At 47.9% G+C, this 26,982-nt stretch overlaps 1 protein-coding gene across 1 annotated transcript in view; it reads right to left on the minus strand.

Annotated features, from left to right (window-relative positions):
* Positions 1-952: 952 nt before the first annotated feature.
* Positions 953-26,982, minus strand: part of CA4 (carbonic anhydrase 4) — a 39,641-nt gene continuing 13,611 nt past the window's right edge. Inside the window, exons 2-8 of the mRNA XM_084823091.1 lie at positions 10,603-10,656; positions 9,955-10,125; positions 7,331-7,500; positions 6,949-7,038; positions 5,369-5,432; positions 4,637-4,800; positions 953-4,111 (exon numbers count right to left, since the gene is read on the minus strand). Coding sequence (XP_084679217.1) covers positions 3,920-4,111; positions 4,637-4,800; positions 5,369-5,432; positions 6,949-7,038; positions 7,331-7,500; positions 9,955-10,125; positions 10,603-10,656 — 905 coding nt within the window. The 3' untranslated portion in view covers positions 953-3,919. The remainder of the gene's footprint in view (positions 4,112-4,636; positions 4,801-5,368; positions 5,433-6,948; positions 7,039-7,330; positions 7,501-9,954; positions 10,126-10,602; positions 10,657-26,982) is intronic.

A 26,982-nucleotide genomic window follows, 5' to 3' on the forward strand; every position in this document is an offset into this window, starting at 1 on the left:
GTGTTCAACCTCCTTCAGCCCAAGGGCAGAATTTAATTTCAGAGGAGCTCTGGCATTCCATGGGTGGGCAGGAGGTGAAGCGGAGCGGGGCCAGAGGCAGAGGGGTTGGAGCTAAAACACCACCATATTAAGCCCTTATTGCCAGGAACTAAGCCTTAAGAGACACCTTTCAGCCATTTAGAATGGGGCTGGATTTGAACCCCTAGAGGGCCACATTTGAGCCCCTAGAGGGCCACATTTGAACCCCTAGAGGGCCACATTTGGCCCGTAGGCCTGAGTTACTCTGGTTTAAGAAATATGTGAAAAAACTGTCAGTGGCAAAATTGATTTAAATCAGGATTTTCTCTTGGTGATTTAGTTTCAGCAAAAGTGGTAGAGAATATTCAGAGAATATTTGCCCAAATGCCCTTCTTTTGGGTGGGAGGGAGGAAATGCACAGAAAAATCTCTCTCGAGTCCTTTCAGCGCAGGTCTAGTACGGTCTGTCTTGACTTGTAAAGCTGGCATGGCTGACCTTTTTGGCCACAGGGTTGCGTTGAGGTTTGTTATAGGAATGCTTGAGGAATTCCATTTTTGTACATTCTGATGTGAACTTTCCGGATCCACAACTCCCAGACAAATTCAACGTGATTGGAACTTAGTTATCTGTTGGCTTTTTACACTGTCCAGATGTTCAGATATGGTTATGGGCTCCAAACATGAAAAGAATCAAAGAGAATTTAAGGGTGTGTATTTTGTGAGAAAATAACGTTAATATATAGATTTACATTCTATTTAAATGCAAATTTTTTATCAGGATTTTAAAAATTTGCCCAAGTGGGTTTTTTTTTTCTTGGGGGGGCGGTGTAAGACACCTTTCTCAGCACCTCTTCTGTTTGGCAGGAAAAAAACTCTTAAGTGGTTCACGGGGGGATGAACAGCAATTTAAAGGAAGGAATCCAGTCAGCACCATTCGATTGCAATCTTTTATTTGTTTGATTCCCCACCCCAAACCAAAAGCTCTTAAATAATATAAAAATACCGATACAGTTTTATGGATTCACCTTGAATATATAAATATATCTGTGTTATTTCTTTCCCCGTTTTGCTATTTTTGGCTCTTCTTTGAAGCTTTTTGCTATTAAATTTAGTGCAAGTAAGAAAATAATTTACCCGCTTTGCTTTATAAAGCTGGGGTGAAGCCCCCATGCCTTAGCCTTTAAGAAGATTGTTGCATACAAAACTGTCCTATGGCACCAGCAACTGTTATCCCCCCAAATAACCATTATCCTAGTATACTATACAGAGCCTAATATCTGATTGCAATGGTAGTTCCTGATGTCACACTGCATTGGCGCGAGGTCACGCTTATTGTATTTGCATAAACCAAAGTTTGTCGTAAATTATTCCAGTAAAAAGCACATGTTGCATACAACAGTTAAGCTTCGGTAAAACGCCAATAGCATTACATCTGCTACTGGCAGAAGGAAATAATCTGGATAATTGTGTGGTTTGGAAATCAGTCTCCAACAGGCCTTTAGTCAATCAATCAACTGGATTAATCGATTGAATTTTAAATTTTAATCAATTGATTGAAAAGACACTTCAAATTAATTCAATTAACTAAGATTAAAGAGAAGCCTACTGGGCTGGATCAAAACTGCGTCATACTTGGAGAAGACCCATTGAAATAAATGGGACAGAAGTTAGTCATGGCTAATTTAAGTCCCACTGATTTCAGCGGGGCTGCTCTAGGTCTGGATCCAACCCATTATTTTGTAATGTAAGTGCGTACAAATCCATGGGTAGCAAACCTTGTTCTTAGAAGAGGTATCCCTCCTCTCACACACAACAGGGAATGCCTCTTTTAAGGTGGTACCCGCTGCGCCAAGTTATGTCCATCACTGAAAAACAAAGAATGCCTTTGTCTCCGGAGCAATTTCTTTTATTCATATGCAAATGTAAGCCAATTTCAGCAAGTAACTGCTGTTTTCTTCTAAGGGTCCTATGAGTGAGGGGTGGTGAACCAGCACAGCCTCGCCCAACCCAGATCTGTTGGACTGCAGTTCCCATCAGTATCCAGCCACTATGGCCGATGGGGATGATGAGAGATGTGTCACCCAGAACAACAACAAGGAGGGACTCCAATCCCCCAAAGAACAAGTGGCGAAGTCCCAAGAGTGCCTATTTATTGCGTGCTGTGCCTGCCCAACGTCACAGACATCTCCTCCTTCAGGGGCTGCTAGCACGACCCGAATCCACTTAAAAAACCTCAACATTAAATCACGATCATGTTGCCTTCAGCACATGGCTGGCTGGTGAGAAGTTAGAGGTGAAACAAAATGGCACCCGAATTTGGTAACATTTCAGAATTCAAGGCTGACTTTTGGGAATCTCTGACATCTCCCAAATGTAGGTATTATCATTCAAGTATAAAGTGAATTTTTTTTTTAAAGGACTATCCTATTATCTTGGCATATCCAGGTTTCTATATTTGCATTTGCCAGCCGCCTGAGGTGAGCCAGGAGCCCTGGGGCCAGCAAGGAGTCAGGACTGAACGGTAACCTAAGGTCCAAGAACATGCCAGGGCCAAGGAAGACCTTGTTGCTCTATCAAGGCTCAACTGGAACAGGAAGGCCTCTTATACTCCTTCCTGTCTGGGAGGACCCAATGGCCAGCCTGAGTGGGCGGAGTCAATCAAGGTCCAGAAGGTTCTTCACCACTACCACTTGCAGTTCAAGGACTAGCCACATGAGGGGGCCACACACAGATCCAGTAATTCCTCACATAGAGGGAGGGAGCCTTTAGGGGGAGAAAGAGGGGTCCTTAACCCCTCCTGCCCCCACCTCAAGTCTTCTCTGCAAATCCCCCCCCCCCCGGCCAGCTATTCCCCCTCACAGCTAGGTTCACTTCAGGTCAGTGGAGGCTGATGGCTCCAGTATCAGTGGGGAGGTGAATCAGAACCAGTTAGAACTCCAAAGGAGCTATCCGAGGGGTGCACCGTGGATAGCTCCTTTAGAGTTCTGACTGAAACCCGGAGTGGATTCGCTAACCCACTGACATCGGAGCCCGCAGCCCCCACTGTTCAGGTTTTGGAGCCCAGCTGGTGAAAAAAGATTTAAAATGTTCAGGGGGAGGCGGGGAGAAGGGTCTGTTCCTGGGGAAGAATTGGCAGGGAGGGATACTAAGTATGCCCCAATGTCACCTTGCAGATTCAGCCCTGCAAATCTCACGGTCCCTTGCATTCGCATGATGTGAAAAACAGAGAAATCCTGTCTTTGCCTCATAAGTCCAGCCTTCTGTTGACAAATTCAAAGGTTATAGGTTTTACCGGGCAAGTGCATTCATTTCACACTTTGTGCGTGTTCTCTCTGCAGTTGTGAAGTGCCTTGTTGTAAGCGCTATGTAGATAATAATATTGGAAAGAGGAGATACGCGAGGGCAAGCCTCCTAAAAGATGCAGTGTCAGGAAGGAAAAGGGAATGAGGTTAAATCCCTACATCTAAAGCAACGGCCAGCCTGGCTGAAAAGAATGGGAGTTGTAGTCCAACACATCTTGGAGGGCACCATGTTGGGGAAGGCTGATCTAACAAGCTCATAACTGGGGGAAAATAATATTCCTGACAGGAGGTCTCTCTGCATTCATTTATTGCTAGCTAGCAAGCTCATGGAAGGAGAATTTGATTCAGAATATTTCCCCACTTTTGTTTTGGCCCTACGATCGGCTCTCTGTGTGGATACAGCTACTGTATGGTAAAATTAGGAGGCTTTGACCCGGGACACCCTATTGTCTGAAAGCCACTCCTATATGTTGGTCATGAGGTTGTAGCTCCTTTTGGTCAGCCTAAGCCCCCTGGCCTGTCAATGCGAGTGTCAGCTGTGCACAGGTCAAGTGTTTTCAAGATTGGGTGCTTTGTAATTAAGAGCCATTTAAGAAATAATCACTGGATAAGACAGAGTGCGAGGTATGCGGCCGTTGGTATTAGCAGCAATGCTTTTGCTGGAGACGAAAGGGTATTTGAGTCTGACTTGTAGATAATTCGGCCACACACAGGCTGAATGGGTCGAAAATTATCCACCATCCACCAGTCTCTGTTTTTGCCAAAATACAGCTTCATCCAGAATTCTTCAATCTGTGAACCACCAAGAACACCAAGGATTACTTTTCTGCCTTCCCCAGCACCACTCTGACAGAATTGGACTAAAGGGACAAAGGGCGGAGGTGAGGGAGACATCATCCTGTTCCTAATACTTCTTTCCTTCTGGGCTCCCAACATTAATGGCTAAAGTCTTACCCTTCCAGCCTTCTCTCCTGTCTAGACTTTTCTTTCCCCCTTCCTGGGTTTGTTTTTTTTTTTTTTTAAAGCACTGCTCCTGAGTCAAAACACGTCACCCCAGAGTGCTCATTCGCATAGTCAAAATTATGGAGTGGATATCTCGAGGCAGTGCGTTAGAGTTAACTGGGCACACTAGACTGAAGTGAAGTGCAACGTGTGGATGTTAACAACCAGCAGGTGGGGCTGTTGATTTACTAGAAAATACTAATGTGCCAGTTAAAGGGAGCGCAATCCTGACGGCAAGTTGCTTAAGGCGCCTATGTAATAAGGTCTGTTAAAACAAAGTTGGTCCTGCTCTACGGCTGACCTGATTTGTCTCACCTGCCCCACACTAAGTTGAATGGGTTTCTCAAACAGGGTCCAGACGACATCCTCACTGCATCCGGGTGTGGTCAGAGAGCCGTTGTACCGATAGAACTGAGCGAGGTCCTCTGTTTGAGGTATGAGGGAATCCAGGCACAGAGCTGGCATCTTAGTTTCGTTTCCTAAAAAGAGTTTTTTGTCCCATGACACATCATTTGGGCCGCTGTTCTGGCAACTGCCTCCACGTTTTGATCAGTGGAAGTCGCATGAGTGTTTCTGGGCTACTTTTTCAAAAGGAATTGAACGCACGAAGAGCAGGACTAGATCAGACCTTCTGGCCCTGGGGGCGGGGCGGGGCGGGGCGGGGGGACCTCTTTTAGCCCAAGAGCAGAATTCAATTTTGGAGAAGCTTTCAAGAGCTGCATCCCAGTGGTGGGCGTGGCCTAAGGCCAAGGGGAGGAGCAAAAAAGGGTGGGGCCAAAAATTACCCCCCCCCCAGCCTGTTGTAGCTTAAAGCTCTCACTGCCAGAAACACCCTAAGCATTAAGCTCCGCTTAGAATGGGGAAAGAACTGCGCAGAAGCCAGGAACGACCAAATGACCGGCCGCTGGAGAGAAGGGCATGTAGCTCTTCTGCAGTTCTTACATGTTCCCCCCGCCCCGCTCGGTTCCCTTTCCGGTTCCAGAATGTTGCGCATTTTTATGTTTTGTTTTTAAAAGCCCGGCTTTGCATTCGGTCTTGGCTCCTTACCTGGGAAAGGAATGTCTTTTAGCTTTGAAAGGAGTAGCTCGTAGTTCTCATTGTATTTGCCAGCCTGTCACAGACAAAAGTAATTTTTGGGTGTGATTACTTCACCTCCTTCGATTTCTTGAGTTCGTATAAACTTCTGGAGCTGCCTAGTACTGAGTCGGACTCTAGTTCCATCCACCTGGTGGCATCTGCTCTTTCGAAGGTCTAAGCCACGGAGGTCTTTGCCAGCCCCGCTACTGCATGTATTTATTATACTACTTTTACATCGCTTAAAATCCTAAAACCTCCAACCAGTGCATACATAGACATGTAAAACACAGTATAAAGCCAATCTAAAAACAGTGTAAGAACAAGAAAAACAATCAATACCTTAAAACATTACAAGACGATCATAAAACAGAGCAGTATCATGAGCCAGGGAAAGCCTGTGTAAACAAATTATGTCTTCAAAAGGCATGTAAAGCTCGGCGCACTTTCTGCCTCTTGAACAACTTGTGGGAGGGTGTTCCAGGGGAGGGATGCCACTGCAGGGAAGGGGCAAGGCGGTGAGCATCCGAGATCAACACAAAGGGAGAGAATAGTCTCAGGGTGCTATGAACAACTTCAGTGATGTAAAGTCCAGAGAAGGCCCACTTTCATGCTGTTACATGGTGACACACTGTTGGTCATGGAACAACCAATAAGGCCTCCTCAGAAGATCTCAGGTGTTGACTGGGTGTACAAGGGGCGGGGGGTGGGGGAAGACGGTCAGGTAGGTGTCCTGGTCCGGAGTCATTTAGGGCTGGAGAAGCCAGGAAATGCACCTAGAACCTTCTTCATGCCAACCATGCGCTCTGCTACTGAGTTATGGCCAAGCACATGTAAGTGGTAATGGATTCTCATATCCTTGTCAGTTCAGCCCCCTATGAAGCATTATATTTCTGTAGCCCCCAAGGAAGGAGTTCATCTCTGAAATGTTGGACGGGCTGGCACGAAATAAAGAGGCACTTGCGTGATTTTTTGGGGTCACTTTTGTGATTTTGGGGGGTCACTGTGATTGTGATTTTGGGGGACACTTTGTGATTTTGGGGTCACTTTTGTGATTTTTGGAGGTCACTTTTGTGATTTTTGGAGGTCACTTCCGTGATTTGGGGGGGTCACTTTTGTGATTTGGGGGTCACTTTCATGATTTTGAGGGGTCACTGTTTTTTTTGGTCCCCTTTAACAGCCCATACGATACCTTAATAACCATAAAGATTAGATACCTGCTGAATTCTGCCCCCAATACAACACCCACCCACGCACAGACACACCTTTTAGCATAGCTGCATGACCAGGCTGAAGTGTTTTAATTCCATCTCTGGCAGGTAGAGGTGACGCAAGATGCATTTCAAGTCATTTTGGGGGGCTTCTTCCCGACACAGCATTCTCCCCAACAACAGTAGCAGTTCATCTTGCCAGCGAGCCAGCGAACACCTGTGTTATCTGCAGCATCACGTAAATGTGAAGCGGCTCTGACGATTCCCACGGCCCAGGCCAGTTTCCACCACTTGCCAATTTTAAAACCAGTGTTTTAAAATGAAGCCAAGTGCCTTCCATACCTCTATAAAGAATCCAAGCACTGCTATGCCTTTTCCTGCGACTGCTGCTGCAACATCGTTGAATTCTTCCTTGATGTGGACAATATGAAGCTGCAAGAGAAGCATGGAGGACGAGGTTGATCAGGACCCCTTTATACCCCACACGACTTTTTAAAACTCAGGGTTGGCAGCCAGTTTAGTGGTTGCTCTAACGTATCAGGAATGCAGAAGCAGTTGCAAAGCATGAAGGGCGCTTGGGGGCGAAGAGAAATATGAGTCAAGTGCTTTACAACTGAAGTTATAATAAGGCTGTCCAAAGGGCCCCGCCATAAGGCCATTAAGTGGAGGGTCAAAAATGGTGCAGGGACACCATTGCATGCTGTGGGTTCCTGCTTGCTTTTACCTCCATGGCGTATCTCTCCCCATCGATGCTGTGCTCTGATCCGGGGCTGATCCGGGAGCTCCCCTTTCGTCCTTCGTTGTTTCCCCAGTGGAAGTGAAATTGCATAGCTTTGTATTTACCCTGGAGACCGCCCGCTTCTACCGTCGCCGAACCGTCCAGCTGCACCTTGGCTGATGGAGGCAAAGCAATTCAAAGGGCCCGTGTCAGGTCGAGTTTTGCTTTTTCCCCCACAGAGTTTTAGGATGATAAACCAGGGGGTCCCTTTCCGGGTTGGTGGGCACATTTGGAATGTTGACAGCGTGCCAGAGGCACTCTCACGACATGGCTGTCATGGGGGAGGCTTGCCTGTTCAACAAAATAGCTAGCATGGTCATTGAAACACTCATTTCCCGGGAGGCAAATTGGTGAGATAAAAAGCCACTTGCCTAAGATCCAAACTACAAGGCCGAGCTGGGGGGTCTGAGTTCCAAAACACAAAACCAGCCTTTTCAGCCCAAACGCTGGAGGGCAGTGCTTTGCTTTGCTGGTTAGAGGCCTCCCAGTTTTGTTTTTTAAAAACCATTAGAAAAAATCTTAAGAAATAAAATAAAAATCAGGAGGGGTTGGGAGCTGGGCAGGTGCCAAGACAGATGGCACACTGGTGCCCACAGGCAATTTGTTGGAGACCCCAGTGATAAACAATACTATTTATAAAAATGATATAGAAACAGCAGTGTAACCCGAGCGTGGTGGGGAATGGTGACGAAAAGAAAAGGGACCATTTAAACTGATGATAAAAACCTGAATGTACAACATTGAGGAAAACAGACGCACACGCACGGTTACACATTATCTTAAAAAACATTCCTCCAGAAATGAATGAAGACCATTTCTCCATAAGCTGATTAAAGGCAGCCGCCGGCGAGATCACATCACTCCAGTGCTGAAGGAGTTGCACTGGTTACCAGTTGTTTTCCGGGCCAAATTCAAGGTGTTGGTTTTGACCTTTAAAACCCTATATGGTTCCGGCCCAGCCTATCTTAAGGAGCGCCTCCAGCAGCACCAGACAGGCCGCTTAACAAGATCAGCCTCGGATGGCCTCCTCTCTGTCCTATCAGCCAGGACAGCTAGACTGGTGGGGACGAGGGAGAGGGCCTTTTCTGTGGTGGCCCCCACTCTGTGGAACTCCCTCCCTAGGGAACTCCGTCATGCCCCCTCTTTAATGAGCTTCCGTCGTGCATTAAAAATGTGGTTGTTCAGGCAGGCATTTGGGGTGGGTTAGGGTATTTAAAAAAAAATGTTTATGGTAAAATTTTATTGTTTTAAATTGTTTTATGGTGGGTTGTACATCGCCCAGAGTGGCTGGGTGACCAGTCAGATGGGCGATTAATAAATTTAATAAATAAATAAATAAGCCTCTGTCGACTTGCTGCCTTCTCAAAAAACAATTTTGTTAACAAAGCAATAACCCAGATGTTTAAAAGCATCTCCTAAAATATGTGGGGTTTGCCCTAATGAGCATGCGATCTTCTAACAAGGAACTATCCTGCTTGGTTCTGAAATGTTTTGTTTGCCCATATTGCATGTTTATGCAAATGCAACTGAGTAATGGGCCAAAACTTATCTGACTGCTTCAAAATGTTTTAATTGGATTGCAGCCCCAAAACCAAGAACAAAGACGAATTGTTGGGGGAAACCATCACAGAACTACATGAATGTGTAGAGTTTGACTCCTAGCTGACGCTGACGGAGCAAATTTGCATCAGAGGTGAAATTTGTGCCAGAAATGCCTCACTTCCCTCTCTTATCCACTATGTTACACCTGCTCTCCAGCCTGAAGCTTACCTCAAAGGAGGGGAACTAGGGCTGCAGAATTTAATTGATTAATCAGGAATGCAACCTGATTAATCAAGTTTGTTGAGACCTGCAACTAAATGTTGCAGTATGGAGTGCTCCCGTTCCGTATTCTAGCCAGCCAGCCAGCCATGCCCTCCTCCATGAGGCTCCATTCCATTCTCCCTCCCACCATGCATTCTGGTTCTCCCCCTCCCCCCACAAAAGCCAATTAGCATTCTGTCACCACTGAGCTTTCTCAATCCTGATTGGACAGTTTGGGGGTTATTTTCCTCCTAAAAACGTGTTGTACTTCTGCAAACCTTGGGTTCCACCAAGCCTGCCGTTCCATCCTTCGTGTGTGTCTGTGCGCGCGCATGTGTGCGTGTCTGTGTGGTGTCATTTTGTGTACATAAGCAACGGCACTCCCCGCTGGAACACTGGAAATAGAGGGAAGTCACAAAAAAATCTTAACTGATGAGAATGGTGCCCTCTATTGGGCAGCAGATTTTTAAAATCCTAATTTTTGTGAACCTCCCAGAGAGCTTCGGCTATTGGGCAGTATAGAAATAAATAAATAAATAAATAAATAAATAAATAAATAAATGTTATTATGTTTACTATACTAGAACGGAATGCCTCTTTTGAGATGGCGGCTGCTACGACCACAAGCGTGCCTCGTCTAAAAACAAAGCAAAGCATGATTCTCGCTGCAGAACGATTGTTTGGACCCATAAGCAAATGTAAGTGGCAGACGAATGGATGATCTGACTCTCATAGGATCCACTGATAAAGATGTCGCGGTATCTTACCCGTATGGCCGTTGTTTTGCACGCTCCACATGAGGCCTGGCCTGGCATTGTAGTTTTTGAAATGGAACGGTGCGAGGTTCCAGTCATGCTTCACTTTGCTGGTGACGATGTTGATTGGCGATTGTTTTCTGCTTGCACACTCACTGAATAGCTGGTCCCATTGGCGGGGTTCTGTTGAGGGCACAGGAGTGCGTGGGGAGGACCATTTTAGTGAAAAGGAGGAGAAGGCTTTAAGTTGTGAAGTTTAATGAATTGGGGCCAGCGTAACCCTGGTTCCCTGCAAGCTGTGGTTTGTAAAACAGTAGCCAGCTTCAGGAATGCATATGCCTTCCTCTTCCCCTCTCTGGAGCAATTCCCCCCTTCCCTCCCAACATTAATCATGATGCGTGTGTGTGTAAAACCATGGCCTTCTCGCAAATCAGAGATTTTAACCTTGGTTCAAAATGTATTTGCTAACCATGGTTTGGAGGGGGGGGGTAGTAGGGTGGCCGGGCATCCTACATCACACAGGACAGTCCTCTGTTTTGGAGGGCCAGCAGGGGACACTCCTGTATTTGAAGGTGTCCTCTGTTTGCTGGCTTGTTCAAGCCTTGTTTAAAGTCAATTAAGCCCATTGGGAGCTGTGTGATGTGTAATGCTTTGCATTACCTGTACAGTTTTGGTCATGACACATCTGGGAGAGGTAGCACCACTTCTTCCCCTCTGCAAGAGAAAGAGTGACAGATGTCAGGACTGATTCTGAGTGTATGGAGATAGTTAGCAGTTCAGATTCAGAAGGGGGACAGCCAGAACCAGGGGAGGCATCTTCCTGAGCGAGTTCAGATATGGATAGGCGTGCTTCTCAGGATGCTAACACCCAGATGGCTGGGCCTGAAGCCCCCCCCCCCTTCCCTCCTCCATGAGCACCGAGGAGGAGAGCGTGGGGTGTGACCTGAGGGATGCTAGACTGTGGCACAGAGTGAAGAGGGAAAAGTTAGAGGCGGAGCTCAGACGGTCGACCCGGTTGGCGATGCGTGAGGGTCGACGTAGGGGAGCATCACTGGAAAGGAGGGGCATCCCTCCCTAAGTTATTCTAGCCAGCAAGTCCTGTTTCAAACTCCTGGCAACATCGTAGCTCCTGTTTGGGTCCCCTGTTGCCATTCCTTTGTAGCCTGAGGGTCTGCAAGGATTTGCATCTGTAATGAACCTGTGGATAGTGAATTAAAGGCGTGAGGCTAAAGCCGCCCTTCTTGTGTGTGTGCATGAGGAAGGAGGGGGCCGAGGGAACGTGACAACCGGCCTCAGACAGTGTCTTCTTCTTCTTCTTTCCCCCCCCATCAGTCGTTTATTTTCTCACTATTCGTAACTATTGCCATAAATACGAAAAGGAAGAATCATAATCAAACTGACCGCAAAAACTTGAAATGTTTTGAAACGGGGGCTGCTTCTCAGCCGATGCCTGATGCAAAGGATAAGCAGTGCCGGCTCCAGGTTTTGGAGGGCCCTTGTGCAAGGCACCCCCCATGAGCCCCCTCCCCGAGTGAGTCCACCTTCTCATGGCCATGGCCACCAGCTGCTCCTCTTTCCCCTCATTGCTACCACTTGCTCACTAGACAGGCAGAGCCGGGTATGGAATGGAGAAATGAACAGAAACAGGGATTTCCAGGACCCTCTTGCCAAGCCCTGAGCATCTCTCTGTTGTATTTCAGTGCCAGAAATACGTAACTTGAATAAAGACAGTCATTTCTAGACAAGTAGGACCTGCAACAAAATGTGGCAGTGTGAAGCTTTCCTGGTCAAGAAGCCTGGCAGCCAGCCATGCCCTCTTCTGGAATATTCGGTTCCATTCTGCTGCCCGTTTTTCCTGTCCCCGGCCTCTTCAAACGTCAGCCAGCACTCTGTAGCCACAGAGCGTGCTCCGTTCTCATGCGACTGTTTTGGGGGGTTCCCCCCTCTTTGATTTTTTGTACTTCTGCAACCCTTTGGGTTCCCCCAAGCCTGCTGATACCTCCCTTTAGTGCTTGGATGGTACTGCTTTGGTTCCATAAGGAATGGACCTCACACTGTGAACATCGGAAATAGAGGGAATTACTGCAAAGCTTTTTACCTGCCTTTTTTATTATTATTATTATTATTACTATTACAGGAGGGTCATATACTGTATTTCCCCAAACAAACACCTTCCTTAAATAAATCATGACTTGCCCCCTTTAAGCCCCCTGCCATGCTCACAGACATACCAGCTAATGGGCGGGGGGCGGGCGGGGGGAGATTCTCTTCAAAATGAGAGTGATCTTTTATAAAAATCCTGAACCCTGGAGGAGGGTGGGTGGGAAGGGATTCTGGGGTCAAGCGGTTGGAGTTTGGGACACTCACACTTTGCAGTGGGTGGGGGAAGGACACATACCAACAGTCATTATTTCTTTAAATCTAGACATTTTCCTAGACAACACGGTGTAGTGGTTAGAGAGTCGGTCTAGAGACCCAGGTTCAAATCTCTGCTTAGCCATGGAGTTCACCAGGGAACCTTGGAAGGGCGGTCTTCTCTCTCGCAGCCTGACCTACCTTCCTCGCAGGGTAGTTGTGAGGATGAAATTACTCGAATCTACACTCAGCCTTGAAACTTGTCGGGTGATCTTGGGCCAATAATTTCCTCTTGGCCTAACCTACCTCACGGGGTGGTTGTAAGGACAAAACGGTGGGTGGGGAGGAGAACGGTGGGTTTCACTTGAGTTCTTCAAGGTGAACTCAAGGTGAGCGCACTAATTGCATCTAAATAGATAAAGATGCTTTAAAAACAGGCCTTTGCTCTCCGTATGGGAACTTGTCCCATCACAAATCTGGGGCAGGGGGGAGAGTGGGGTTGGTGCAAAAAGTGCCCCTGTTCCAGCTGTTGGCTACCGCAGAGAATCTCCCTAGGAAAGGGGAAAGGTCTTTTAAAGGTCATCGGAGATTGCCAAGGCTGCAAAAGCACATTTCCCCCATCAGCAGAAATTTTGATCCCACTCAATAATTCAGTGAAGTGTCCTCTTCTGGGGTGTCTTGTTCCTGCGACATCAGCGTTTGAGCTGGAGGCGGCCTGAAATTCGCGGGGCCGGGGATGAGATTCCATTTAAAACCGGGCATGATTCGATGTGGTTGATGTGAGCTTTTGTGTGCTGGGGGCAGCAAGTTTTAGGGGATTGTGTTTCAGAGCATGAGTCTCTCTCTCTCTCTCTCTCTCTCTCTCTCTCTCTCTCGGCTGCTGTTCTTCTCTAAAAGTTGAGCTCTCTCTACATCTCTGAGGGTGCAAACCTAGGCACCCTATACAAACCTCTGGCGTATGTTTCCATCTCTCCCTCCCTCATACTGTTAGGACTTGGAGTCTGGCACTAGATCTGACAGACAAAAGGCAGGTCTCCTTCACATAACACATCATTACCTTATGGGATTCACTGCCAAAGATGGTGGGGATGGCTGGCTTTTCAAAGGGGGTTAGTTAACTTTTAACCCTTTTAACATTCAATTAATATTCAGTAGAGCTGAATATTTTGTGAATTGGTTCGACCCAGTGAGGGGCATTCTGGGGGTCGTAGGGTTTTTTTCCTGTCTAAATGTGCATAGGATTGCACCCTAATTTACGCAGCTGTTAGAGTGTCATCTTTGAGGAGTCTGTCAGGTTGAACTGATGAAGCATAAGTGGCGAAGAGTTTGAGTTAGGAGGACATCGTGCCCAGGGCCCCCTCAGCCCTGGCATTTATTTATTTATCTGCGATATTTATATACCGCTAAACATAATAAAACCCCTCAGCAGTTCACGTAGAAATATTAAAATCACATTTAAAATCCAGTACTAAAAACACAACATTAAAAACAATTCCAATTACAATAAAAGCAATTCAAGGAGCAGTAAGATAGAACAGCGTGATTAATTTGACAGCGTGACAGCCAGCGTGGGGTAGTGGTGAGAGTGTTGGACTGGGAGCCGGGAGATCCGGGTTCTAGTCCCCACTTGGCCATGGAAGGTCACCAGGTGACTTTGGGCCAGTTGCAGACTCTCAGCCCAACCTACCTCACAGGATTGTTGTTGTGAGGCTAAAATGGAGAGGAGGAGGATAATGTACGCTGCCTTGGGTTCCTTAAAGAGGAAAAAAGGTAGGATATAAATGTAATAAATAAATAAATGAATATTTTGTTCACGCAGGCTTTCCCCGGGCTGAAAGAAGTGCATTTTTAGGAGGCGTTTAAAAGATGCCACATTTTCTGCCTCCCAAACTACATGGGGGAGGTTTTCCAAAGGGAGGGTGCCACTACCGAGAAGGCCCACCATCGGGGTATTGCAAGGCGACATTCTGTTAAGTTTTGAATGACTACCAAGGTAGTGTCACTGGCGAGCAAAATCCATCTGTGGAGGGCACGTTTCGGCTGGTGTCTCCGACAATGCAAGTCTCTTTTACTCCTCCAATCTTTAGAGCTTTCTTTAAAACAATTGTACTTTTTAGAAGTCAAGGGTAAACATGCATAGATATAGTTGCATACATGCGCGCTCTCGCTCTCTCTTTTCTCCATATATATATATGGATGGATGGATGGATGGATATCCATATATGGACAGCTCATCTGAGTGACTACTGACAAATGAAAGCGACAAGACCAGTGGTTGATCCAGTGTTCAACCTAGAGCTGTGTGCAAATGTCCTCTTGAAATTCTCCACCTTACTTGTGGGCAGAGAAATCTGGGAGACAATTCCACCGAATTTCTCCAGCCGGAGGAGAAATTCTCAGCCGTTTCTCCCAGGTAGGGCTCCCCACTGGCAGGGCTTGTAGCACAGCTGCTTTCTTTTTTGGCAAGGGTGTGTGGAGGGAGGGTTTGCGCAGCAATGGCATCAACTGTTTTGGCAGGCCAGCCCCCAGTTTGCCCCCACTGCAATGCAGGTGGGGGCAGTGTTGTGTCCAGCTCCCGGGTAGAGGTGGAGTTCGTGCTCTGCCCAAATCTGTCCTCCAATTTCCTGAACTTTCTCCCCCCATGAAAGGCAGCCCCATTGTTCTGCCTCATTCAGGATGTTTTATAATTTATTTTTGTGGTGTTTTTGAGCTTACCTAATCACAGCCCGCCTCCTGGGCTGCCTGCACTTCCTGATCGGAAAAAGCCCTATGGGAGGAATTGCCTCACGGTGCCTTAAACTGGGCTTTAACTGAAGTGTGGGAAGCTCAGGAGGCTGCAGGTGACCAGAGAGATGGTTGTACAATGAGAAACAGGACACTTGTGCTCACTCCTCAGCCACCTCCTGAGTAAGGGATGCCCAAGAAACCCAAACTCAACCTGTGAAATTTTCTCTGAAGTTTCTTCACCACTGAATTTCTTTTCGGAAGCTATTTCTCTTCTATCAAATTGAATGAGAATGGTCGAAAAAAATGTGGGAGAAATGTTCGGCACAGCACTGGTTCAGCCACTGGCTGCAATGGTTTGTTGTTAGAACCTGTGGCGCCGAGCCTGAGCCCGACTTCCCCTGTGCTAAAATCCACCCACTGTCACACCTCTGCATCTGTCTTCATCCATCACCCCCTTAAGGTGACTGAACAAATCCTGCTGGAGCATCCCCAGCCAAACCCTGCGCGTGTCCCCACCCGACCAAGTAAGTGGATGTTGATGCAGGAGCCAGGTCACTCCTGGCTGAAGCGGTTACACCTTACACTGGAGCCAGTAACTGTGTACTTTGCAAATGGTGTATTTTTTCCAAGTCTCCCTCCCTCATAATATTAGGACTTAGAGTTTGGCACTAGATCTGACAGCCAAAAGGAAGGTCTTCACGTAACACATCATTACCTTATGGGATTCACTGCTAAAGATGGTGGGGATGGCTGGCTTTTCAAAGGGGATTAGTTCACCCTAACATTCAATTAATATTCCATAGAGCTGAATATTTTGTGAATCGGTTTGACCCAGTGAGGCAGACAGATTACCAAGCAGTGGAGGAGGAGGAGAATGGTAGGGTTGGAAGGGGCCTACAAGACCATCGAGTCCAACCCCCTGCTCAGTGCAGGAATCCAGGTCAGAGCATCCCTGACAGATGGCTGTCCAGCCTCATCTTGAATGCCTCTGCCTCTAGTGTGGGAGAGCCCACTACCTCCCTACGTCATGGGTTCCATTCTGGTATTGCTCTAACAGTCAGGAAGTTTCTCCTGATATTCAGCCGGAATCTGGCTTCCTGTCACTTGAGCCCATTCTTCCCTGTCCTGCACTCTGGGCTGATGGAGAAGAGATCCTGGCCTTCCTCTCTGTGACAGCCTCTCAAGTACTTGAAGAGCGCTATCCTATCTCCCCTCAGTCTCTTCTCCTTCAGTTTGTACGCATTGCTTTCTTGCTCCCATTCATTTTAGAATCTTAGAGTCGGACGGGACTCCCATCCTCTGCTGACTAGGCAAGTAGGAGAAATTCATTTCAGTTTGCTTTTGACCCGGGTTTACCCAATTGGCACCTCCCGAACTCAACATGGACTCAAACGCAACCTGCGGTTGAATTCTGCACAGTCCGAGTTTGCAATGTGATTTGTGGACCCCAAAAATGCGTTCGGCAACATATGCATATTTGAAAGATGTGCGTGAAAAATGTGCAAAGAAGGCTCAGTGCTATCCGGATGCCCGTCAGCCTCCGAATGTGGAGGCTGACGGGCACCCTGTGCAGAGCGGGAGGAGGTGATCGTCACCTCCACATTTCTTCTGCTCTGCCATTTTTGGTAGACAGGTGTTTTTGCCCGTCTAGCTAGGACTCTGCGGAGGGAAAGGGAAGGAGGCTGGGGATACCTCATATCCCTGCTTTTCCAGTCCCCTCCCCTCCCCATCCACAGAACCACCCCTTTCCCTCCTCTCGGCACATTTCTCTCCATGCTGGCTGTGACGGGGAGGGGCTGTGACAGGGTGGGGGCGGGGAGCTTAGACTCCTGGATCCGAGGTCACAGCACTGTCTCCGACCTCGGATCCAGGAATCTGAACTATCCCATGGCCCCCAAGACGCAGTCTAGGGGGCATAAGATTAATCTCAAAGACACTTTACTCAATGGGAGAAGAATGCAAACATCTTTGAGATGCCCACAGTTCATTCGGAAAAGTATGCATGAATTTCCATGCAAAAAGGAGAAACCCAATGACTGCAACCCGATCCAGACACAAGATGGAATGAACTTCAGCATGGAATTAGGAGAACTTCAAGTAGCTCACATTTTGCTTGTATGCACAGCCCTACTGCTTGATGCTGGAAATCTGCTGTTACAACATCCCTGACTGATGGACTTGCAACCTCTGCTTAAAAACCTTCAACAAACGACAGTCAACTACCTTCTGGGGCAGTAACTGGATTCGCACAACACACTAACCCATCAGTGGTTGAGTGTGGGTTTTTGTTTAACCATGGGTTGTTGTTGGACTGTGGCTTACCGTGTTGTCCGAGCGTGGCATGTTTTCTGCAGAATGGCTTGTTAGTGTGGCTTATTTTTCTCGGAACAAGCCACCTTGAGAACCCATGATTTGTCGTTGGGTTGTTCAGGGTGGTTAACAAGCCACCGTGCTGAAAACGCGCTGCATTCAGACAACACGATAACCCAACCTGCTGAAAACACGCTGCATTCAGAAAACATGATAACCCATAGTTCAACAACAACCCATGATTCAACAACAACCCACACTCAACCACTGAGTGTGGTCAGCATGTTGTGTGAACCCAGCCAGTCTGTTTCACTGTCAAACTGCTCTTGCCAACTATCAAAAGGCATGGGGCAGCTATTCTATTTTGTTTTCCTTAATAGGCTCGTTTTCCGGTAAGAAAAAAGATGGAAGAAGCGGTGAGGAAAACATGGGAAGGTTACAAATGGAAGAGGATGACATCTGGAACCTCCCATAAAATTCTATGAACGAGGCAGTGCGATTGCACAATAAAAGACTCATCCGGAAGCACCCAGTAAATAGCCGTGAAAATCCAGTGCTTATCAATTCAGCTACTCGGCATCTTTCCGAGAAAGAGCAAAGAAAAAGCAATGGAACCCCACATGCAAATCTGCCCTTTCTCCACTCTGAATCATGGGGAGCATTACTCTGCTTTTCCAATCTTGCTCTGTGTGTCCTCCGCCGTCTCTAGCCAAGACAATGTGAGGAAATGGCATCGAATCCCCCCCAGCAAGGTGCACGGGTCCCTGCCAAATGGCTCGACATGAAAACGTCAACAACGGGACATCAAGAGGAGCCCTGAGGCACGGGCGTCGGGTGGCGTGGGCGGGAGGACAGGGCGGGGAAGGCTTCCAGGTTCCCAGCCCGGATCCTCAGAGGTCCTTGGCCACTGGCTTAGGCAGCTTTGAAGGGAGATGAGACCAATTCACAGAGCAGCAGCCTTCAGGGGCTGGTGAGCAACAAGAAGAAAGGTTGTTTTGCTTTCCGGTCCTCAGTTTGGGCTTCTTGGGCAACATTACGCAATGGGTAATTTTGGACTCTGGACTGAAGTCTTACAAGCCTCTCCCCGCCGCAGTGGATTGTAATGTGTATTACTTCATTTACTTCCCAATATGGTCAGCCAGCCCCACCGCTGCGTTTGGGGACCCTCCTGACAGTCTCCTGCGTGGGGGGCCAGACCTCTGCCCCAAAGTCCTGGCCTGACAGCACCGCCATCTCCGGGGCACGCAGTTGGCCATGGAGGGGAAGACGCTGTTGTGTTGCTGTCACTCTCAGAGGGCAGCCAAGTGTCCTACTTTACAGCGTACCGCCCTCTCTTTGAAGGCACCCTCAGTTGGAAGGGCTGTCCAGGCCAAGTCCAGTTTAAAGATAAGAACCATCAGAAGGGAGAGCAGAAGGGCCTTGAAGTTACCCATCCACAGCTCGTATCTGGACAGCAGACGGAGCAGACACACCGGTCCCCTGGTCCCAGTCTTCTCCACTGTTGGAAGGTGTATTGCATTTCCATCTAAATTATAAGCATTGATTCTCAATTTGCATCTTCACATACAAATTCAAATATGTTCCCTTTTTTGGGGGGCCAATGCACTCCCTCTGTTTTGGCGATGCAGAAGTGTCTAGCCCAATATTGCTGGACTCGTCCTCCCTACATTTGTCACCGCGGTTGTCACCATGTCTTCCGGTTGTGCGTTCCCTACCTGTGTGAAGAAGGACTTCCCTTTTGTCTAACCTGAATCTCCTGCCGATCTGTTTCATCTGCGGACCCTGAGTTCTAATAATTCAAGAGAGGGGGAAAATCTTCTCCCCCCTCCCAGTTTCACCACCCCATGCATAATTTTATAAACCTCCATCACTTGTGTCCCCATCCACCGGAGTCCTCTTTTTGCTATACTAAAAAGTGGAAGCTTTTCCTTGTCAGGACGCCATTCCAGCCCCACTGATTTTGAGTTGCCCTTTTCTGCACCTTTTCCAGCTCGGCGATATCCTTTTTGAGACGGGTCGACTAGAACTGCACACACGGTATTCCAAGGCATTCCAGCAGCACCAATAGGCTTGGGTGACGGCATAGATTTGTATCTTTGGACCTCCTGCAACACCTTGGACCCTTTCCGTTAAAGATGTCAGCGCGGGTTATTGTGTAGCAATGTTGACTCCTTGGTTGTTCCATCCCCAAGGGTTTCTTGGACCTCAGGGGGCCTCCCCCCCCACACACTTCCTTCCTTCCTGCAGATAATCTTGATGGAGCGAGTGGCTAGCAGCAAACTGTGATCCAAGATACAGCCCCTCCCTGTTTCCGAGCATATCCCCCCCCCGACACACACACACACTTTGGTTCCTGTGTAACAATACAATGCAATGGCGTATGTTATTTAAATTAGGGATATGAGCACGTGTGTTTCGTTTATCAACCGAGATTTGGCAGGGAGCTGGGGGAGGAAAAAGCTAATTTGTAGAACTCTGTCTAAAAATAAATCTTTTTTTTTTCCGTTTCCAACTATTGAGTACTGCAGGTTGCTGTTGGGATGCCACAGAACAGCCTAGGCGTGCTGTGGCACACAGCTCTGGTTTAATGCCAGGCCTCTCTCCTGGAGAATGAGTATTCCTGGGCATATGCAGAATGCAGTTTTCCTGTCCTTTGAGAAAGCCACAGGCTTTCCTTCTACATTTAATGTTTTAATGACTAGGGGAGGGATTGGAAATAAAACAAGTAGCACAATGCCGTAGGGGGGGGGGATTTAGAGTGGTGCATATAATTCTTGCCTTTAATTTCAGAATATCATGTAGGGAGGGGAGTAGAGTGAAGGGCAACATCTGTCAGGGGACTGCAGCATTTTCCTTGCAGGGAAAGTTTAATGTGTTTGGGGTTTTTAATGCAAAAAAGTTGTACGGTGAGGGGGGATACATCCTCTCCTAGCCCCAGCTTAAACCCCCCACGTCAGTGTCAGCTCCAGGTTTGGGGGGGGGGCTCTTGGGCAGGACCCCCTCCATGGGCCCCCCTCAGTGAGTCCACCTTCTCACCACCATGGTCACCCGCTGCTGCTGTGCTTTCTCATGGCTCCCACTTTCTTGCTTGCCCGGCAGACAGCCAGGGAGCAAGGAGGCCACAGCATCTCTTGCTCCCCCTTCTCGCCGCCACCGTTGTCTTGGTGAGTCAGGTGCACAGGCAGGTTGCAAGGGCGGAGAGGGGGAGCAACATCAGGGGCCGCTGTCAGCGAGCCCCTGCTGAGGTGTGGGCCCTCGGCAGGTGCCCACCCATGCCTGTCCTTGACGCCAGCCCTGCTCCAGATAGCCCCTTCCCCTAACCCGCGGCACTTTTCCCCCACTCGAGGTCACTTGGCATTTGTCTGAGCCTGCTTAGGTGTGCTGCAGCAGAAAACCTGTACCCGGCACATTTTTATTAAGAAGCATTCAAAATTTCCCTTCGATAAAAAGCTTCCCCCAAATTCACTGGGAACCGCTTGTCCAGCTCTTGTGTGTGCGCATGCTAGTTTTTTTCAACAACTGTAAAAAAAAAATAACCGAACACGACCTTCTTCTTATCCAGACACATTCTGTCTCGGTGCCAGCCCTATCGTCAGGCCGAGTGAGCATGCTGCCTCAGGGGGCAGATTTGGGGGGCGGGCGGCAAGGAGCAGGGGTGATGCATTGGACCTTGCACTGGTTTTATACTGTAAGCCACCTTGGGAAGATGACAGTCTTTAAACTAAACTAAAATAAACTGGAGGGCGGAGCTGGGTGTGCCGTGTGCACCCCAACCCGTTGCCCTCAGGTGTGGTGGTCGGGTGGCCCTGTGTCCTCTTTTTAGAGGGGACAGTCCCCTGTTTGAATGGCTGTCAGAGGAAAGTCCTGTATTTGAACAATTCTCTCTTTGAAGTCCAAGTCCGGTTTAAGGAGAATGAACCATCAGAAGGAAGGACTGGGCCTTGAGGTTGCCCATCCACAGGACGCAGGCAGCAGACGGAGCAAGGCTGAGCAAGACGCACAGCAGACTGAGCAAGTCACACAGCTCACCTGCTCACAGGCTCTCCCACTCTGGCGAGATGTCCTGTATTTCTGTTTCAATAATGGTTGTTATTTCTAAATGTGCATCTAGATCTATACAGCAGCACGTGCAGATTGCATGCAAAAACGGGTGTCCTCTTTTGGGGGTGATGCATTTCCTGTCTTTTTTTGCAATTCGTAAGTGGCCATCCTATGTGGTGTCCTGTCACAACCCTCATGGTAAGGTCCAGTTGCTGGTCCAGCCAGTTTCTGTATGTGGAATGGGAGCGGGAGAGATTATCTTATTCTTTTCTCCGGGCAGCAAGAACATATTGGGCTGGCCGTGGTTATCGGAACTAACTCTTCTAAATCAATACCTGTCATGGCCATTTTCTGACAGCTTTCCCTTATCATGCTGTAAACGGACGGAGATGTCTTGCGGCCGGCCTGCTGGCATTCCATTGCATTCCGTCGCTCCCATCCGGATTTCCCGCTTATCTGCTTTCTTGTCATCTTTGGGCCAAATTCATCCCTCCTGTACTGCTGGAGCGAAAATGTTTGGGCTGGGCTGGCTACAGCAAAGTCCAAGTGCATTTGCTCATGTTTGGCTTGTGTTCCCCTTGGCTCCCCTCTCTTCAAGCTGTTGACTGGAAGCGCCTTGGGGCAGGCGTCCCGTCGTTGAAAGGACCATGTCCCGAATTGTGCAGTGCACACTGAAACATGTTGGGGGTGTACGGACAATGTGTTTCAGTGTGCACTGCACAACTCAGAACACCCAGATCCCATATCAGAGATTTGTCCTCTCTGCACGGTGTTCTCTAGCAAGGGACACGCCTACCCATTTAAGAAGAAGACCCTTTAAAAAATGCTTCAGCGTGAAATTACGGTTATACCATTGTCTCACTCAGATGGTAACTCACTTGCACGAGAGCCACCTACCCCAGGAAGTTTGCACTTAGCCTTTGCTACTTGGAAGTATCGGGCCGAGAAGCTTTGCAGGGAAATGGGGTGTTGAACCTCAGGACAAGGGCCTTCTGGGATAGCCACGCGCCTCTCCCCCGACTGCCAATTGTTGGGTGGTTTCCCTGGTTTTGTGCAGTTTCCCCCCCCCTTTTCTAAAAGGTTGAAATGCCTCTCCGACGGCTTGGTGACTGGCAGGAAGAGCTTGAAGCCACAATAGGCTGGTCTTTGGCCCCACCCTGGTTGTCTTCAGGCCCTGCCGACCACTCGAATGCGGCCCCTGAGAGCTTCTCTGAAATGGAATTTCAGGTTCTGCATCCCTGGTGTACAAGGGAGTTATCGCAGGAGTGGCCAGGGTGGACACCTTGCATGGTCTGGAGGAGATCTCCTCCCGTTCTCTGCTTGCCTTCCTTAGCAGCATAGGAACCAGCCTCATACCCACACAGACTCTTAAGTCTGTCGGTGTTCTGACTGGCAGCAGTTCTCGGCGGGGGCGTGTTCAGGCAGATTGCTTTTCTGGCCCTATCTGGGGATGCCAGGGAATTTGTGCCTTGCAGACTGAAGCGGAAACGTTGTCGTCTCCTGCAGTGGCAACACGTTGGATCTCTTTGTGAGCTTCAGAGGCGGAGTTCGTTTGAAGGCCAGCTTTGACTTAAGGCACATTGGTTTCATCAAACACATTACCCCACAAAGAACAACTTCCTTTTAAAAAATTATAATAATGAAGTTTGTTATTTTGCACCTCCACTTTGCTTTCAGCCTGGTAATTTTAAACCCCTTCTGTCTACAAATTGTTCTCTTGCAAGGGACACACCTATCCATTTAACAAGAGGACACTTTAAAAAAAAATGCTTCAGCATGAAATGATTGTTACGCCTTTCCCACACCACCACCACCACCACCACCACCACGTCATCTGTCTAGGCGAGCTTTCCCCCACCTGGTGCCCTCCAGAAGTGTTGGACTCCAGCTCCCATCATTCCCAGTCAGCATGGCCAATGGGAGTTGCATTCCAGGACTTTGGAGAGCACCAGGTTGGGGAAGGCTGTTTAGCTGGGGGTTTTGAGGGGGTTTAATCTGCAAATACAACACAAACAAAAAAGGGAGGGGACCACAAAAGAGAAAAAAAGAAGAACCCTGCTCCTGGCACCCGGGTAGAGGCAACGGTGAGAAGCACCTGTCATCAACTTCGGCTGATACGCCAGCTACGCCCATTCCTGGAACATCCTGGTAATGGTGATGCACGCGCTGGCAACCTCTAGGCTTGATTTCGGCAATGCGCTGTACTTCGGGCTGGCTGTATATTTTGTTCGGAAACTTCAACTGGTACACAATATGGCAGCCAAGTTGGTCTCTGGGACACCCCGTGGAGACCATATTAAACCAGGTTTAAAATCTTTACACTGGCTGCCAATTTGTTTCCGAGCAAGATACAAAGTGCTGGTTCTTACCTTTAAAGCCTTTCGTGGTCTAGGTCCAAGGTACCTTAGGGAGCGCCTCCTCCCCCACATCCCAGTCCGCCGCCTGAGGCCCTCTGAGGGCTCTCTGCTGCAGCTGCCTAATATGAGATTGGCAACCACACACTTTGCCGCCCCTCAGTTGAGGAATGACCTGCCAGTTCAAATGCACCTCTTTGAAGGTTTTTAAGCAGGCATTAAAGACACCATTATTCCGGCAAGCTTTCCCCTGTTAGAACTCTCGCTCCTTTTGCTGACTTTTGTATACTGTTTTTAAGCAGTTTGTTTTAAGCTGTGTTGGATTTTTTTTAAAAAAAATTTAGTTCAAAATTGTTTTTAGTTATATGTTGTTTGTATATATTGTCTGTATGTTTTTATGTAAATGGTTTTTAAACTTTGTATATTGTATTTTAATGTTTTAACTTTTGTTAACTGCCCAGAGAGCTTCGGCTATGGTATAGCGATGATGATAATAATATATCATAAAACATATCTGTGCAAAATACTCATTTACATCACCCTTAATATTAAGAGGATAAAGAAAGATTTAACACTTCCATTTCAAATATATGCATTAATATAAGCAGTCCGTATATCTAACTAAGCATCCGTAAACTGACGGCTGTAGGAGATGTGTTCAAATGTAGCAAGAGCAGTGAGGCCTTCAGTCCACTGGCTGTGGGTGTTTATCATTCGAGGCTTGGAGTACACGGCTCTTTCCAACTGTAAGGGCTCTCAGTATCCACTTCTGCTGTTTTAATGTTTTAGTGTTTTCCATGTTCGTGTGTTCTAGGTTTTATTGTTTTATTTTGCTGTGCCCCACCTTGATGGCTTTCTCTTTTCTTCCAAAGAAGGTGGCATGTAAATCTTACTAAATAAATAAATGCACAAATTAATAAATAATTATTATTTGGGTACAACGCCGAGCGCATTTTAGGCGCTTTTATTTACGGCACTTTGTTTTGTCAGGGAAACAAACTAACGGCTCAGGCAGGGGGCTTCGCGCAAAGGGCTTTGTGTTAAAGGGATCTGGAAGAAAGGGCTGTCCTCTGTCTCCCTTGATAGTTGATTTGTGCTTGGAACCCTTGGCGTGTGCAGTTGGGCGGAACAGAGATATTTTTGGCTTTGTGTACGAGCAGGCTGAATATAAAATGGCGTTTATGTGCAGAGAGAGGAATTAAAGGCCTTCCCCAGGTTTAATTATTGCAGTCAACTTTCCCCAACCCAGCAGCTTCCAGATGCCTTGGATTACAACCCCCCATTGTCCCCAGATAGGGTTTGTAATCCAGCACATCTGGAGGGCACCAGGCTGGGGAAGGCTGTTTTAGTCACTGTCTCTTTCTCCCAGTGGGCCGATTTCATGTCCACCATGTTGCACAGTGTTACTATTGGAATGCACATGCATATCGCACACGTGCCTCCTTTGGGGAGGGATCCTGTGCGTGTGAAATCACCATCCTTCTGACCGCCCTTTGACTGCCTCTCATCGATAAGATGCCTTTGGCACAGTCAGCTACTGTTAATTTTTCTTTTTTTGCTTCGCCCCAAGGAGGAAGCCAAGCTGGCTGCAAACAATAAAGCATTCTGGCAAAAGGAGAGTTCTTCCTTGGAGGCGGTTTGCCTGCGGGTTAAGGCACCGTGTCCAAAACTATGATAAAGGCAAGTGGCCCTATGGCCTTCCTTGATACTCCGACACTTAAGCACGCAGGGCTGGCCTTTGCGACATCGCGTCGAGGTCGTCGCAATTACCGTGCGTTAACTTCTTTGGCAATCGACCCGAGGGATTCCAATAAGGATACAAAGAACATCAGAAGTGCCTTGCGGCATCAGATCAAGATTTATCTAGTCCGGGGTCCTGTTTCCATTTTAGACTGTAATGTCCTCAGGGTAGGGACCTGTCATCTTGCACTATGTAATATTCCGTGTATCTCTCTCTGTCTCTCTCCCAAAAGCAGTCACTCGATCCCCTGGAGCTCATGAAGGCAATAGCCATCCCCAGCAATAGTCATTCCCAGCATCTAGTCTTAGGAGAGAGACTGCCTCTGATCAGAGAGGCTCCGTTAGGTATGGCAGCCAATAACCATTGATAGACCTGTCCCCTGCAAATGTGCGTGATCCTCTTTTGAAAGCCATCTTCAGAAAACAGCCCAGTGGCAGTCACTGCATCTCTTTGCAAGGGAGTGCCACAGGTGATGCATTTTGTGAACTGCTTATTTTTTGCTAGTCCTGGATTGCCCGCAAATCAGCTTAACTGGTTGCTTTCCTCCACCCCATAATTCTTCTATTATGATGAGAAAGATTCCTCCCTCTCTTGTGATACTATAGAGCCCAAAGCCTACCCAGTAAAGCTGATTTCTGTGAAACGGATGCAAATGATGGATCACACCTACTCTGCATTACTTTGTTGTGTCACTCAGTGATTTGCGCCTGAATGGCATGAATTGCCTCCGTTTCACGTGCACTGCATGGGAGGTGGTAGCTGGTAACTAGCGTGTTGTGTTGGCCAAAGTATTGAACCCTGAACAGGGAGACAGGGGGCTTTTCTATACAATGCACTTCTTGTATGCACATCATTCCCTACCCACAGTTCTTTACAGGTTCTTTGGATGGTGTTATGACCCACCAGTTTTGCATCTGTGTCTAACCAGCACTTTCCACAGGTTTTTTTAGAGCAGGGAAAATAGAGCATTTAATAGTGAAAGTGAAGGAAAGCGCAATTTCCTCTTGTGTATTTGTGGTATTCCGCTATACCGCAGAGCCACCTAGGGGTGATGTAGTGGAACAGCAGGAAAGGAAACGGGGCTCAGATCTCAACTCTGTGATGAATCCAAAAGTAGATACTGTAGATTAACATCCGATTAACAGCCTCGTGAGGAAAAGCCCTTGGTGTTAAATCCTCCATTAGCCCTGATGCCCCTTACCCTCTTTCCACGCCACAGCTTGTATGTGCACCCGGTCCTCTTGGGAAGGACTGCCACAGCTCAGTGTTGGAGCACCGGCATCAACCCATGCCTGCTCCAGTTTAAAAAGAATCAGGGCTAAATTGCATGTGATGTTAAATGCACAGAGTGTCGCTGATCCTAAATCTCTCTCTCTCTTTTATTTCAGTGTAAACATACAGACACCCAAACCAGATTGGGACCACCATGCATGGGCAGGGGGGACTAAACGTTCCCACCCATCTACTTCCCTCCCTCACAGGGGCTCTGCCTGTCAAGGAAGCCATTGGTAG

Source organism: Heloderma suspectum, chromosome 16 (assembly GCF_057233095.1).
Source record: "Heloderma suspectum isolate Gila_16-S chromosome 16, 16-S_ref, whole genome shotgun sequence".
Classification (NCBI taxonomy): domain Eukaryota; kingdom Metazoa; phylum Chordata; class Lepidosauria; order Squamata; family Helodermatidae; genus Heloderma; species Heloderma suspectum.